Source organism: Taudactylus pleione, unplaced genomic scaffold (assembly GCF_031769625.1).
Source record: "Taudactylus pleione unplaced genomic scaffold, aTauple2 ptg000089l, whole genome shotgun sequence".
In the NCBI taxonomy this organism is placed as follows: Eukaryota; Metazoa; Chordata; class Amphibia; order Anura; family Myobatrachidae; genus Taudactylus; species Taudactylus pleione.
In genome coordinates, this window is record NW_028284491.1 from 9,299,882 (window position 1) to 9,313,518 (window position 13,637).

A 13,637-nucleotide genomic window follows, 5' to 3' on the forward strand; every position below is an offset into this window, starting at 1 on the left:
AGTAGTGCTAGCCATTACACTGTCTGTAGGGGTCTATTTACTAAGCTTTGGATCAGCTCCTAACCTATCATTTTTCAAACACAGCCTGTGACATGACAGTTAGGAGATGATTAGCTGGTACCTTATCTCCGTTCACTTTATCTCCATCTAAGGCTTAGTAAATAGACCCCTTAGACCTTTAAATCCTTTCCAATGGAAGAAGGGAGGGAAGACTCTGAGCCTGAATGCAAGTGTGCTACAAAGTCCTTTTGTGCATTCGGCTTATAAAAGAGAGGTAATTAACTGTGTGCAAAGAGATCTACTGGAGAATTAAGATTATAATATATGTTCTGGGACGCCAGTACCGAATAGACTCTACATCTAACAGCTATTTACAATTGACAGGTTTTTGCCTGACTTGCTTGATGAAATCCTTTTCCAAAAAAGCAACATATTTGCTACATGTTCTTTAACCAGACAAATTAATAACTATGTTGCAGATTTGTTAACAATATCAGTGACTTGATGCGTTTTGGATACTTAATAAGTCATTTTTAACAGTGTTTTAAGCTTCTATATTCCATGTATATTCTTATATGTAATTAGATATTATTGCTGCTATTTGTATGAATTTTCCTCTTATTGGGATATGTTATTGTGTTCTTTAATAAAATCTATGCTGGGTATAATTAAATGAGCCTCCTGTTTATATAATGAAGAGCAAAATTCCCATCAGACAAATTATAAACATTTATTAGATAGTAAGAAAATATTTCTAATACCAGCGCAATGATTTTTGTTTATTCATTACTTCTCCAAGACCTCTCTGAGTTTTTAAGGATAGTAACGCAAACCGTTGTCAACATTGTCATTGTGTGCGACCCTAAATCAGGCCCTCTATGTTCCCAGCAGAAAATTATTATATAGTTAAGTCATTCAGACCTCTATCAGTCTTCAGAAGTGTGATATGGAAGGTAATGTGGTTCCTTCCAAATAAAGTGAACCCTATATTTCTTTAGACCCTAAGGGGTATGAATCATCCAAAGTATAATATACAGGTGACACTTACTGTCAGACTGCAATCCTAGTGTAGGACAAAGCAGGTCATAAGTGAACTGCACCAAGGAATAGAGACTGCTCTCAGAAGATACTTTGATGCTATGTTTTCCGAGGCATGGGGAGGTTTCATAAATGAGGGGTGGTCAAAATAATGTAAAATACAGAATATGTGCAATCACTGACAACAATAGAAATTATTCCCAAAAGTTATAGGCAACGAATATTTATATTTAGGCCCTCACCTCTGGTATTTGTCCAGTCCCATGGTAAAAATAGTTTTTTTGTAATTTGCGGAAGATGTGGACAAAAGAGGCTTTCAAAATTCGGCAATCATGAGACTGGCAGCGGATTCACAAAACAGAGAATAGCCCTATGACTGACGCACAAGGCAGCTAGTTTAGTCAATACAAATTAAGTATATTGATTACAGAATTCATTGCATACATGTTCATACCCTTTTTTAAACTTTGCAGAGTAGTACCTTCAGTTTAAATTACAGCTGGCGTGAGTCTCAGCAAGATTTGCTCTCATGGACTTTGCCAGTTTCCCCTATTCTCTGCATTATTGCCTGATTTTCTATCAGGTTGGATTTTGCCCTCTATTTGTGGCAAGTTTTCCAGTGCTAAGCAGAGAGCGTGCCCATAGCATTACACTCTCCCATCTGTTCTTTGCCATAGGTATAGCGCTCTTGGATTGATGCACAGAGTACATTGGTACACAAAATGATGCCTAGCATTGAGGATAAAAGGATCAGTCTTGGTTGCTTGCTTTTTTTTTTATGTAGGTTTTTCTAGTTAATTATTTTGTTATTTGTGAAGTTGCTGTTGTCCCATGGACAGGTTCTCCAATTCTTAAAAATGTACTTGTATGAGTGCTCAGATTGGAAGTCAGCCTGTTTTAGACAAATTCACACTTATGCACATTTGATTATGATGGACTTGTCAGAACACCAGGGAATATTAAAAGTAATTCAGACCATCTTATTTTCTTCTTCTATTCTGATTGGTGCTTTTTAATATCCTTATCTCACATTTGTTTTGAATATTCTTTAGTCATCATTATGAAGCACGTGTTTGTAAATACACAAGCGAACTGTGGAAACACTCAGACAGGTGTATTTATTTTGAAAACCATTAAAATACTTAATTGTACACAGGTAAACTACAGTCAATTGATTGATAGTTGTAACAGATGGAATACTTATCTAATTAGTATTTTATTTGAAATTAAGAAAATGCCTTACATTTTGTTTGACGGGATTTCCCCTCTCATGTATCAGAAAAAAATAGTGTAAACAAAAAAGAAAGTGACATTCACAGATACATATATACTTTATAGTAATCAACACCCATGCATCCATTTTTTCCAGGCTCCATTCCTTTTAGATCACAAGCAAAATCAAGATGGGTTGTGAAACAGTAGGACCAATCACAAACTGCAGTCAAGAGATTGCGATTGGCCCTCTCGCTCACATGTTCCCCTCGGGACCAGCGGAATGTAGCAGCCTCAAGGCTCCATCTAGGGGGAAGAGCACCTTAGCAAAATGTCTTACACATTTATGTGCCAGTGGAGCCTTAAAATAGTGGACTCTACCTAATATTACTATAGTAAAATACGCGCTATATCGCGTATTTTACCCGGGAATTGAAGGTGGGGACTCAAAAAAACGCTGGGTCCCTCAGGACGTGCTGTGACCAATCAGTTTCATGCTCCAATGGCAGAGGAAGGGGAGGAGTGTGAGAGTGTGATCTCCCACCCACCCCTCATCCTCTGCTCCGCAGTCCGCACAGGATTCAGATCGTCGTCATGCAGCCTGCTGTGTGTGGCCGGGGGCTGAAAGTGCTAAAATGCGCCCTGGCACCCTCTCTGTCCTCTGTCCTCGTTGGACCCACGGTGTCCTGCCTCCCGGTCAACTTGCTGTCTCCTCATTCTGTCTGCCACACACTGATTGGTCAGCACGCAGTCTCTGAGTCACTCACAGCTTGCCTTGACAGCCAGGGTCGGGTTTTAGCTGTTAAGTCTGGAGCACTCGACGGGCACAAGGTTGTCTGACCGGAGGACCAGGCACAGTGTGGCGGCTCTGGGTAGGGCCATGGCAGGAGCTAGCAGCTGTGATCACATTAGAAGTAGCCGCAGCTGCTGCTGTATCACCAGGCAGCCAGCTGGACACACCCAAGCTGCGGCTGCTGAGCAACCGTGCTCACATTAGAAGCAGTAGCCACGGCTTCACTGCTGTGCTGTATCCCTGGGAAGTCGGCAGGACACCCTCCCCTGATTACCTCCTACTGGAAGTGCTTGCTTTTGTGCCGTGTCCCCTGGATGCTGCTATCACATTATTGCAAACATACTGTTTATTTGATGTGATTACATTTTATTCTACTGTTTTGATTTATTCATTAATAGCACTATTGGCATGACTTTTACATGAATGGTACCTTAACATAAAGAGAGAGTTTCCAATACATTTAAATGTTCCCAGCCATCGGGGCCTATGTATCAAAGACTGGAGAGAGATAAAATTGTGAGAGATAAAGCACTAACCAATCAGCTTCTAACTTACATTTTACAAGCTGTGTTTGAAAAATGACAGGAGCTGATTGGTTAATACTTTTTCTCTCACAATTTTATCTCTCATCAGGCTTTGATACATAGGCCCCATTATCCTTCAAAACTGGTCAAAATTTAAATTTGGACATAAAAACTTGGGCTACACAGATGAGTTTCAGTGATGATGAGATTAAGATTAATATCCCAAATACGTAACTGTGCACTTTGTTTCATTGATTGTTTCCTGTCCTGATTCACCTAGAGCACAAAAGAGCAATCAGTCCCCTAATATTAAACACTATGGAGAAGATGAATCACTTGAACTCCATGCTAGGTGATTAGATTATAGCGTTGTCTGAAGCGCTGTGTGATATTCTGGTGCTATAGGAATAGAGGAGGATAACAATAAAGGCAGAGTACATTGGAAACAATCTGTTACAAAATTAATGATCTCTGTAATGAGATTTATTCTCTTGAGATCGCACAACTGCATAATTCCCTAACAGCCTAGGTTTATCCATGTAAATGTACGCTTGTTTTATTCAGTGACAATTGTTATGAAGCACAGTGAAAAGTTATTTTGTGGTTCAAAGGAATTTCCTAAGTTCATATAACAAGCTACAGTAGCTGTTTTTTCGCTACATTTTAGAACAGAAGTGTAGATTTTGTAAGTATTTGCTTTTTAGTGTAAATTGCTTTGTGAAGAATTTACAGTATATGTAATATACTGAATGGGATCTGCATTTTTTTGTTAACACTAGTAGCAGGTGGGGCACCTCACCCGTGTGCCTCTCTCTGCCTGCCATCAGCTTTAATAATTCTGATTGATTGGCCATGACACCCATGTAGCCTGAGCAGCCTCTTTCTCCACCCAGAGCACTAGATCCAAAGGCGGTCACGTAGCTCTCCTGCAGCGCTCCTAGTACAGTATGGGACAGTTACATTATGCAAATGGTGGGGGAGTGAGAGATTGGATCACCATCTGTAGAAGATACCGCCCCCCACCCCTTCTAATAGATAACATCTTTAAGATTTAAAAGAAAGCTTCTTTGGCTTTTCCTCTTACATTTTATTTTATTAGAAGTGTTATCTTTTCAGTTTTCCCTTTAGGCGGGTATCCATTAGTAGGCATAAAAACAAGAGCACGAGTACGACATTGCAATCGCGCTCTCGTTTTTATAGCTAGTGATGTGGCTAGACTGAACGTTCACTCGTTCAGTCCAGGCACATACAACATCCCCATACATGCTGAACCTGACGGGATCGTCAGGTTGACCAGCATGTACGGGCGATGATGGATGTCGGAAGCGACCAGCGTGCATGCGCATCGCTGATTGCTTCCGACCAAAACATGCCCGATGCATGCGCAATTTGCAAGCGATTGCACGATAACTACGTCGTTATCGTGCAATCGCTTGCTAAACTCGCCTAGTGGATACCCCCCTTTACTGTATAATGGCAGATCATGCAGGGGAGAGATTTTCCTCATGATTATATTTCCCTGGTAGTATTTATGTGGCGGTAATGATGTTGTTGCAGCGTCGCCTGCTGGGCTGCGAAGGAATTTCGGGGTTGAGTCTCCTCCATTCAGCAGCGGGTAAGAAGTTGGGAATGCTGAGCGCCAGCCTGTCACGTACAATAGCAAGCGACGAAGGAGACGATGACGATGTGGAGGAGATAACTGAAATATCAGACACAGAGGAGCTGAGCTGCACATCACCGGTACAGAAATACCTTTATATGCAGTCCCATCTTACAAACTGTTATGTAAATGTACAACATGGATGCATTTCTGTAGCAGGGATTCTAGCCTTTAGCAACTCTAGATTGCACTAATTACCCAGACCCCTTTGCATTGGAGACGGCTAGGCTTCTAAACTTAGAACACTTTCTGATTTTAACCAGCACTGACAATGTTATGTTTGTATATGCACAATTATTTATTATCCATCTTGTGTGTATCCTAATGTTATGCACCATATAGCCTTATGTTTGTACCCTGGGAATTAAATTCTGTGAGCGTTTGGTCTTGCGCACATTGCTACTAATTGTCATGAAGCATGCACCCAAAATCCCCAAATTTTAGATGCAAACACCAATTTGTGATGATCATGGCAATGTAACAAGTTCATTCCACAATGTACGACCTAGGTGAATTGCATATAAGAGTGGCAGCATCACCCTGAACCCCCAAAAAGCAGCAGTAAAATAGCAGAATGCTATTAGTGGCTACAAGCACAGTATTGGATGTTATTAAAAGGTCTCAAATAGTTGATTTTTTTTTACATTTTTCTTGGTAGAAAAATAATAGCCAGCCAGTGTTTGCAGTATTTTGTGGTGCATTAAAATGGGAGTTTTTATACAAGCCTGCAAATTGTTGGAAAAACACTTATAGCTCCGATCTGCAAGGTTTCCCATCAGTACAACGGAATCGGTATTCTATCCCGACGGACGTCAGCCCAGCAGATGTAATACCGATGCCGGAAGCTATAAAGGACCAGATCCTGACAGGGTAAGTATCTAATCTAACCCTCCCTTAGGGGTGCCTAATCCAAACCCCCCCCCCCAGTGCCTAACCACCCCCCAGTGGTGCCTAACCCTAACCCTCACCCTACCGGGGTGCCAAAACCTAACCTTCCCAACCCCCCCCCCCTTCGTCTCCCCACGGCTGTCCGCTGCCGCCGCCCGGCTTGCCTTCGTTCGGTATGCTGGGCGTTGGTCTCGCAGCGTAGGGCTAATAATAGGAGTCGGGATTTCGGCACCTACCATTAGTACCTTGCGGGATATGACAGTTGGGAAGCCGGCGGTCGGCATTTCGACCGTCTGCTTCTCAATACAACACCTCTTCTTATACCTTCTTATACCTGTCATACCCATTTTTGAGCTTTTTAGAAACAAATCACCTGAAAAATTGCATGTTTTCATTGACCAAATTATACTATTTAAACCCCTCTAAGCGCATGTTAATTTATTGGGATTGGTGTACCAGGGATTCTGCACTGTATCCTGTAATTTTTGCCTTATAATAGGACTTTTGAGAGTTATTAAAAAAAAAAGGCCTTATTCAGAGAATAAGTGATGTGGTAAGAACGTGCAGTTATTCTGCAGCAATGAGACAGAGGTTTGCCTGGGCCATGAAGCACCGCCAGTAAACTACTGAAGTCTGAAAGAAGGTCTTATGGACCGATTAAATCAAAATGTGAAATCTTAGGTTCATCACGCATGGCTTTTGCACTCCATCAGTGTGTGGGGTTTATTTACTAAGTGGTGGCTTGTTTACTCTGTACTTTATGCTGTATAGGAGGTGGCACCATGGGCACTTATCCTATAGTGAGGGTATTTCTCTTATTTCATTTTTCTTTGTTTTTTTTTCCTTTTTGTAGGAGCCACATAAAGAGACAACAAAACCAATTCATGTTAGAAATCAAGCCTCATTGATTCCCCAAGCCAGTAAGAGCCACAAGAAGGTATGAGAGTGTCCTCACCGAGGCTTTAATACTTGTTACTTTGTCTTGCAGCTGGTCAGACTGTTATCTGTGTTGCAGGTGGTCCTAGTAGAGGAGAACAATCCATTTTCACTTAACATACCCAAAAATTTTATCTGTGAGCATTGTTATGGGGCTTTCAGGAGCAGCTACCATCTCAAGAGACATTTATACATCCACACAGGTAAGATAAGTTTCCACAGTCCGAGAGACCTATAAGATTATTGCAAAGTATCCTCGTTCAGATAAGACCTCACCTTGTATTATATTCTACTTCTCAGGAGAGCGACCTTACGAGTGTGACATGTGTGAAATGAAGTTCATTCAGAAGTATCATCTGGACAGACACAAACGAGTTCACAGCGGAGAGAAACCTTATCAGTGTGAGCGATGTCAGCAGGTGAGTAATGACCCTGATGTATCTGATCTCAGAACTACACTACTCTGGGTTTTGGTGCTGATAACAAGACAGACATTCTGAGTATTCTCCGTTTGCTCACAGATGTGTGTTTCAGTGAAGTAGTTCTCTTTACTGAATCACTGATTAAGAAGATTAAAAAAATAAATTGAAGATAACAAAAGTTCTGTCCTGTTGCACCACCACAAATTCTGTCTTTTAATTACTTTAACTCTGGTTATTGATGGAGGGAGGTGGGTGGAGATGGGCACCTTTCTTTGTAGTAGTGTAGTTGCTAACCGCGGCCAACGCTCAGTGTGCCGGCAATGAGACATGGTGCTTCGGTTAGTCAGTGTTTAATTAACATCTGTCTAATACCAGGGGGACAGGTGTAAACTGTGTTGAAGGATTTTCCTTTGTTTATTCATATTTTGACATGCGCGTGTGCCATGCACTTTAGGTGAGACATTCACGCGTGCAAATGTGATGACAACATTGTGATCAGCAGTCAGATTTATTTATTTTAAATCTTCATATGTTGTTCAAGTACAGCAATATAGTTTATGTAATTTATGTGACCAATGAGCCACCGTTGTACCCATAAATGGAGATGCACAACTGAAATATGAGCTTCAGGGATAACTTTCAAATTCATTATCTTTCACTAAAGTGTCTGTTATGCCCCTTTTACACTAGCTCCAATAAGCCGGGTTTTTGCACATGAATTCGTAGTAACCCGGGTTACTGTGCAGTGTGAAAGGGTCGGGCTGAAATAAGCCAAGTCGAGTGACCCGGCATTTTACCCCTGGTCATCAGAAGGGTTGAACATGTGTTCAGCCCTGCTCGTGATGCAGTGTGAACAGGAACTGTAACCCGGGCCGAAAATCTCTCTGGGTGTGAAAATCTCTGTTCAGACTGTTACAGATTAATTACCCCACCCTGTAAACTGCTCATGTGGGTCGCTTAATGTAACACCAAACATCTTATGTGGCCAGGATTTCCGTGTGTGGCTTTACGGTCATATCAACCTTCAACCCACCACTGATTTTTATAGCCTAGATTAATGATGATGGTATTACATGACCGTGTAAGGACCACCAATAGAGCACTAGTCAAATAGAAAGAGTAGTTGTAAGTGAGACACATTTAGAGTAAGCTAATATTAGTGGTGTATCATATCAGTATTGGGCACTGTCCTTGTCCACAGTTTCATTACTTACCTTTCTAGAAGTCCTAGAAAATAATGTCAGTATTTTCTGATCACATGAAGCTATATAGGGTCCTTATCACAGAGAAGGAGAGTAATGTGCTACAGGAAGATTTAGAAAAGGTGACTGGGCCATAGCTTAAGGTAGATAATTGTAGGTTTTGCTCCCCACGTTGGTCAATAACTGTGTTACTTGTGGGCATTGCATAATATTAAGGAAAACTGAGATGGAAAAGAACTTACAAATGCCAGCTGGCAGAAATCCGTGCCAGGCAGCAACTGCAAAGGTGCATAATATTCAGGGGTCCATACTAAGGAGGATTAATGCAAGAAAGTGCTACCATTCTGTAAGTCACTAGTTACTTCACATATTGGGGCACAGTTTGGGGTAAGAAGGACATAGGGGTTCTCATGAGGTTCTATCTTTGGAAAAAAGGAACCTAAGAAGTGACCTAATTGTTATGTATAAATATATTCATTGTCAATACAAAGATTTGTCTAATGACATAATGAGTGCAATGCAATTGTGGGCACTGCGGCATTGGAACGCTCGTAGCAGCGGCACATTGTGACGGCAACATCGCTAATTTTGCCTCACACCACCATAGAGGGCAAAGTCAGTCCTTAAGCTGGGTACACACTAGACGATGTGTACCTGGATGATATCGTATCCGCTGCACACCTCAGAACAATGTAATGAAGGACTGAACCCTCGCTCTGTCCCTCATTACCTTGCACTGTGCTGCATGCGATATCGTCCGGTTGGCCAAGCAGCATAGCCGACTGGAAGATATCACTAATAACCGCGGAGCGTGCACAGATTGGCCGTACACTCTGAACGATCCACCCAATATGTCGTTCTGCTTCGGTCGGAAACGACATATCGGACCAGTTTCGCTCCTGTGTGTACACAGTTTTACACATGAAATAATAAGTCTCTTTTAAGCACCGTCACTTTAAATGTTCTACTTTTGTCCTTCTGATCATTACATCAGTTTTCTAATCTCTCATCACGCTTGTCTTTACCAGGCCTTCTCACGGACAGACAGACTTCTGAAACATAAGAGGATGTGCCAGGGGTGCCACTCCAAAATTGCCGAAACAGAGTATGTGTTGTAGCTTGTTCATTTGTGTGAGACGTCCTGTAATCTGTGTCCAGCTTTCTCCTGTCACTCGGGACCCAATTCTCTTCAGTCCTGGTGTGTCGCAGCATCTGTAATGATTATCCTAGAGACACAGGACTGGTAACCAAGAGAGATTACTCTCTACTCGTATTGAACCACTTCTAATTCCCAAATGTACAAACTAAGGCTGCAAATACAACAGACCAGCAGCAGATTACCATGGTTCTGTGGTTAGACACATTTCATTAACTATAAATAACATGTATAAATATATATATATATATATTGAAGGGCTCTTGAAAAGATTAAACCCACTGCTGGCAGACTGTTTTCGAAAATTGTTAATTAAATTGCAGGTATTTTCAGTGATACTCTGAAGTCTTTCTATGTGCTCCATGAGTGCTGTTCCTGCCTACCTAACTAGGTATTGGCGTACAGCACTCAGCCGTAGGAAAAAGTAACTGAAAATGTGTTAAAGTATTCATGTCGGAGCAATGAGAGTCCCCGTTTTTTTTATCATCGTAAAAAAGATTATACAAGCTTTTTCTACAGTATATGTTTCCTTTTAATCCTGGGATCAGATAGTCCCATTATGCCCTTGTCCAGAACAATTTCACTGTGTAACATTTTTATTAAGATTTTTAGATTTTGTATTTAAAGACCCACTTCACATTTGTTTTTATAGAGCTAATCATTTTCCTTGTGTTGTAGTATTTCGTAATGCTTTGTTTTTTTTTTTTTTTTTTAAGGGGCTAAGTCTGTGACATTATAAAAACCAAAAATCTCAGTGATGTCATGCTAATGTTTGTAAAACTAGGCCGTGTCCTACCTTTGTGTTAGAGCATACTTTTAGTTGTTGTTATGGGGTTAATCTTTTATATGTCATGTAATGAATCAGACCAATAAAATGTGAAAGGGGAGGTATCATTTTCTCTTATCTGTATGTTTGCCAGATATTGGAGCCATGCCTAAGAAGTCCTGTGTAATATTCAAATTAATTTTGCTTTTGCCTTCTGAAATAAGAATAGGGATCAAGCTCCATTTTTACTCCGGGTGTATGGTGCTAAGCTTGTCAGCATAGACAGACTAATTGAAACCGCAAATGAAGCATCAGTAGAATGCTCCCTAGAGGCTTGTTCACATCTGTGTGGTTTGTTTTTTCTCCAACTGAAATAACGAAAGATGGATTTAAAAAAAAAAAAAAAAAAAAAATAGTTTTGTTTGTTATATATTGTATTCGGGGGTGTTTTTGTGGTGTCTGGATAGTACTGTAACGTGGGGTACACACTTAGCCGACGAATTGACCGATATGGTATGTGCCTGTGCATGCATATTACGAATCAGCCAACCGATATGTCTGATCAGAGGAACAGATGTTCCTGGGGCCAGCATATGGGTGAGACTGTAGTCCGTACACACAGGCAGCTGCGCACAATATGTCTAAACTATATATCGCATCTGCTGTGCCGCACACAATATATCTGTGAACTATGTCGTTCACAGATATATCTTCTGTACACACCTGCAGATGCACTGAATGTACCCAGCACAAGACAGTGGTTTTCAATCATTTCTTCTTCAGGGTCCATAGGGATCCACAGGGATACCATGGGGGGTGGGGGTGGGGGGGTGGTCAGAGTGATCCGGGCAACAAACAGTCAAAGCTTTAGCTCCCAGAATGCACTGGTCGTCCTCCTCCTCCATATATACCCCGCCACAGGCAGACAGTTTTACGTTTGGTGCCAGCAGGACCGGTCGTACCTTTTTTACAGGGGGACTGCTTTTTATGAGTTCTTTAATTTTTTTACATCAGAGCAAGCAGCACGAGGCGTCCTAATGGGTACCTGTACTATTCCTGTCCGGCGCCGCAACACCGGTGAGTGGTCCGGTGATTACGGCGGGAACCAGAGGGACTTTGCTAGTCTGCTGCCGGACAAACGGAGAGGACAGGTAAGGCAATTCTCCGCTTGCAGGGAATTGCGTTTTGTGCAGTCCTTACCTCTGGCGGTGGTTTCTCCCCTCGGGTGAGGAGGACCGTCATTCAACAGTGGATGTCCCTAGTGAGGGCGGTTTACTTGATCCTGAACATAGAGGATGAGGAACCGGCCACTAAGCCTAAAACCCCGATGTTTAAATGTCAAAGGTGGTTAAGGCTGAATTCCCTCAATCAGAACAGCTCATGGGGGAAGCATGGGGTATTCCTGGCAAATGGTTCCAGGTCCCGAAAAGACTAGCGTCTTTTAACCCTCTCCAACCTGGCGAGTGTACTAAGTGGGAAGTCCCTCCTGCTTTTGATTTGCATGTGGCATGCTTAATCAGAAGCTCTACGCTGCCTTTACCGTCTACATCCTCCCTTAAGGATGCCACAGATGGAAAACTGGAAACTTGTCTCAACTCAGTCTACTCGCTTTCTGGCGCTATTACTAGGCCACAAGGGGAGAAATGAGAAGAAAAGAACTCTCATCTTTTTTGGGGACACACATTAGTAGTTAATGTAAAAATCTAACTTTTATTAAATTATGTTTAAAAATAATAAGTCAATACTAAGGCAAACAACATGAAAATAGACAGATATAAAAATTTATAGGCTCTAATATTGATAAAGTATTCAAGTCTCAATACTTAATGATTAAAGCAGCAGTCTTTACAGTCTATATACACAGGAAATAATTTTATATAAGGCATCCATAGTATGGTTTAGAAAAATTATACATCAATTTGTGAATAATTTGTATATCACTAAACATACTAGTGTATATTGTACCAGCATCCCCTGCCACCAGCATAGAATAAAATAAGCACATTATCTGTGCAAAGAGAGGCACATCAACCAGTACTATGTGTTTACATTAAGTGATCTATAGTCATCTGCTGACTTCTACCGATGTTCATATACCATAAATAGAGTAGTTATTGTACACACTGGAGTGTGATAATTATATGCGATCTATGGTTCAGACATATTTGGAGGTGACAAGAGGAAATTATAAGTGTCTGTCACAGAGTATTTAAGGTTTATATAATGTGTCACAGAGGCATTGAGACAAAATCTTTGAGATGATATCAAAAAGTATTGAACAATGCCACAGCGTGACGCATATACTATAGAACACCGTCCATTATTGCCAGCGTTCAAACACACATGGTACATTCAATGTTAGTATTGAACATTAATTTGAATTAATGTGATTGAGGAATCAGCAGGGAAAAACATGTATATAAGAAAAAATTATAGTGAGGGTAAGGGATAAGGTATCACAAAAATAAAGAAAAGCTACTCCCTCGTAACACATCTAACGGGCAGCTGCTGCTTGCTGTGTGACATGTAGTAATACAGCAGGTGAGCGTACCCCCCCAGGCAGTCATAGGATGTAATTGAGTATAACGGGCAGCTGCTGCTTGCTGTGTGACATGTAGTAATACAGCAGGTGAGCGTACCCCCCCAGGCAGTCATAGGATGTAATTGAGTATAACGGGCAGCTGCTGCTTGCTGTGTGACATGTAGTAATACAGCAGGTGAGCGTACCCCCCCAGGCATTCATAGGATGTAATTGAGTATAACGGGCAGCTGCTGCTTGCTGTGTGACATGCATTAATACAGCAGGTGAGCGTACCCCCCCTAGGCGGTCATAGGATGTGACTTAGTATAACGGGCAGCTGCTGCTTGCTGTGTGACCTACATTAATACAGCAGGTGAGCGTACCCCCCAGGCGGTCATAGGATGTGACCGAGTATAACGGGCAGCTGCTGCTTGCTGTGTGACATGCATTAATACAGCAGGTGATTATAGTATTTATACTCTCAGGGGAGCACCGCCACATAAGACAGCGGTATCTGAG

At 41.6% G+C, this 13,637-nt stretch overlaps 1 protein-coding gene across 4 annotated transcripts in view; it reads left to right on the forward strand.

Moving 5' to 3' along the window:
- ZNF740 (zinc finger protein 740) overlaps positions 1–13,637 on the forward strand; it is a 49,309-nt gene that overhangs the window by 10,055 nt on the left and 25,617 nt on the right. For all 4 annotated transcript variants that reach the window (XM_088469155.1, XM_088469159.1, XM_088469158.1 and 1 more), the window contains exons 3-7: positions 5,125–5,307; positions 6,969–7,052; positions 7,131–7,254; positions 7,352–7,470; positions 9,704–9,780. In XM_088469155.1, coding sequence (XP_088325281.1) covers positions 5,125–5,307; positions 6,969–7,052; positions 7,131–7,254; positions 7,352–7,470; positions 9,704–9,780 — 587 coding nt within the window. The remainder of the gene's footprint in view (positions 1–5,124; positions 5,308–6,968; positions 7,053–7,130; positions 7,255–7,351; positions 7,471–9,703; positions 9,781–13,637) is intronic.